Source organism: Myotis davidii, unplaced genomic scaffold, assembly GCF_000327345.1.
Source record: "Myotis davidii unplaced genomic scaffold, ASM32734v1 scaffold845, whole genome shotgun sequence".
Taxonomy (NCBI): Eukaryota; Metazoa; Chordata; class Mammalia; order Chiroptera; family Vespertilionidae; genus Myotis; species Myotis davidii.
The window spans coordinates 908,537-909,744 of record NW_006296223.1 but is presented as its reverse complement, the minus strand read 5'-3'; the positions used below and the strand labels follow the sequence as shown (position 1 = coordinate 909,744).

Here is a 1,208-nt window from a genome sequence, read left to right as displayed (position 1 = left end):
CCCAAGTGCGGCCGCGGCAAGCCTGCCCTGGTGCGCAGGCACACGCTGGAGGACCGCAGCGAGCTGATCTCCTGCATCGAGAACGGGAACTACGCCAAGGCAGCCAGGATCGCAGCCGGTGAGTGCAGCCCAGGCCCCTTGGTGCGTCCCTGGCCAGGAGTAAAGGCAGCACGCTGGGTGTGCCCCGTGGACACTGCCTCCCGCCTCGGGGGCTTCTGCACCCTGGCCGCTCCCGGAAGGCGGCTTTGGCGCGGCGCCAGGCGGGTGCTTAGCCACAGACAGGCCTGCGGGCGGCCGGGGGGAAGCGATGTGTTTGTCCTGCATGTTGCCTTGTGTGGGTGCTCAGCCCAAGTGGTTCCTGTCAGACCCTGTGAGGCCGACGGGCTTTGTTTAGCCTCATGTGTGATCTGCAGCCAATTGTAAAACTACAGGGCGGGGTGGGGGTCCCCCAGCTTTCAGTATCTAGAGGAGGCTCGGGGTCAGGTGGGAGCAGTGAGCTGTGTTGGATGGAGGCTGCATTGGAAATGTGGGTGGAGATGAGGGGCCCAGCCAGGAGGGGTCTGCGTGGAGACGGGGCTGGGGACTAGCGGGACCTTGGGCACCAGGATGTGGGGTGGACTCCAGGGCTGTTCTGAGGGCTGGACGAGGCTCCCTGCTGGTTGAGGGTGTGAGGAGGGATGGGGAGGGAGCCAGGGCTGTGGTTTTGAACTTAGGGTGTTGGTTCCAGAGGTGCCCTGGGGACCTCCTGGGAGGTGGGGGCTCAGGAGGGAGAGATGTTGGGAGCCTGGAGGTCGGAGCCCTCAAGTAGGGTAGGGGTGCATGGAAACCCCGGGCTAGACTGCGGGTAAGAATGTCAGGGTGCGGGGGCCTCAGACACGCTCAGCCAGGGCGGGTGCCCCGTGCCCACCGTTCCGGGTGGTGTCTCTGCTCGGGGACGGCTGCACCCTGCTGGGTGCCTGGGGGCTCACCCCTCACTCCTTCTCTCTCTAGAAGTGGGTCAGAGCAGCATGTGGATCTCAACGGACGCCGCGGCCTCCGCGCTCGAGCCCCTGAAGGTGGTGTGGGCCAAGTGCAGCGGCTACCCCTCCTACCCCGCCCTGGTGAGCGGGGCACGGGCTGGGCGGTGCTGCTGTCCCCTGCGTGTGGGTCAGGCGTCCACGGCTCCTGTCAGGACACCCGTGGGGGAGGGGGCAGGAGAGCGCCTGCAC

The 1,208-nt window shown here is 66.7% G+C and overlaps 1 protein-coding gene across 2 annotated transcripts in view; it reads left to right on the top strand.

The window, feature by feature from the left end:
- Nucleotides 1-1,208, top strand: part of BRD1 (bromodomain containing 1) — a 40,267-nt gene that overhangs the window by 33,411 nt on the left and 5,648 nt on the right. For both annotated transcript variants that reach the window (XM_015568728.1, XM_006771083.2), the window contains exons 10-11: nt 1-118; nt 991-1,100. The exon at nt 1-118 is cut by the window's left edge and continues 40 nt beyond it. In XM_015568728.1, coding sequence (XP_015424214.1) covers nt 1-118; nt 991-1,100 — 228 coding nt within the window. The remainder of the gene's footprint in view (nt 119-990; nt 1,101-1,208) is intronic.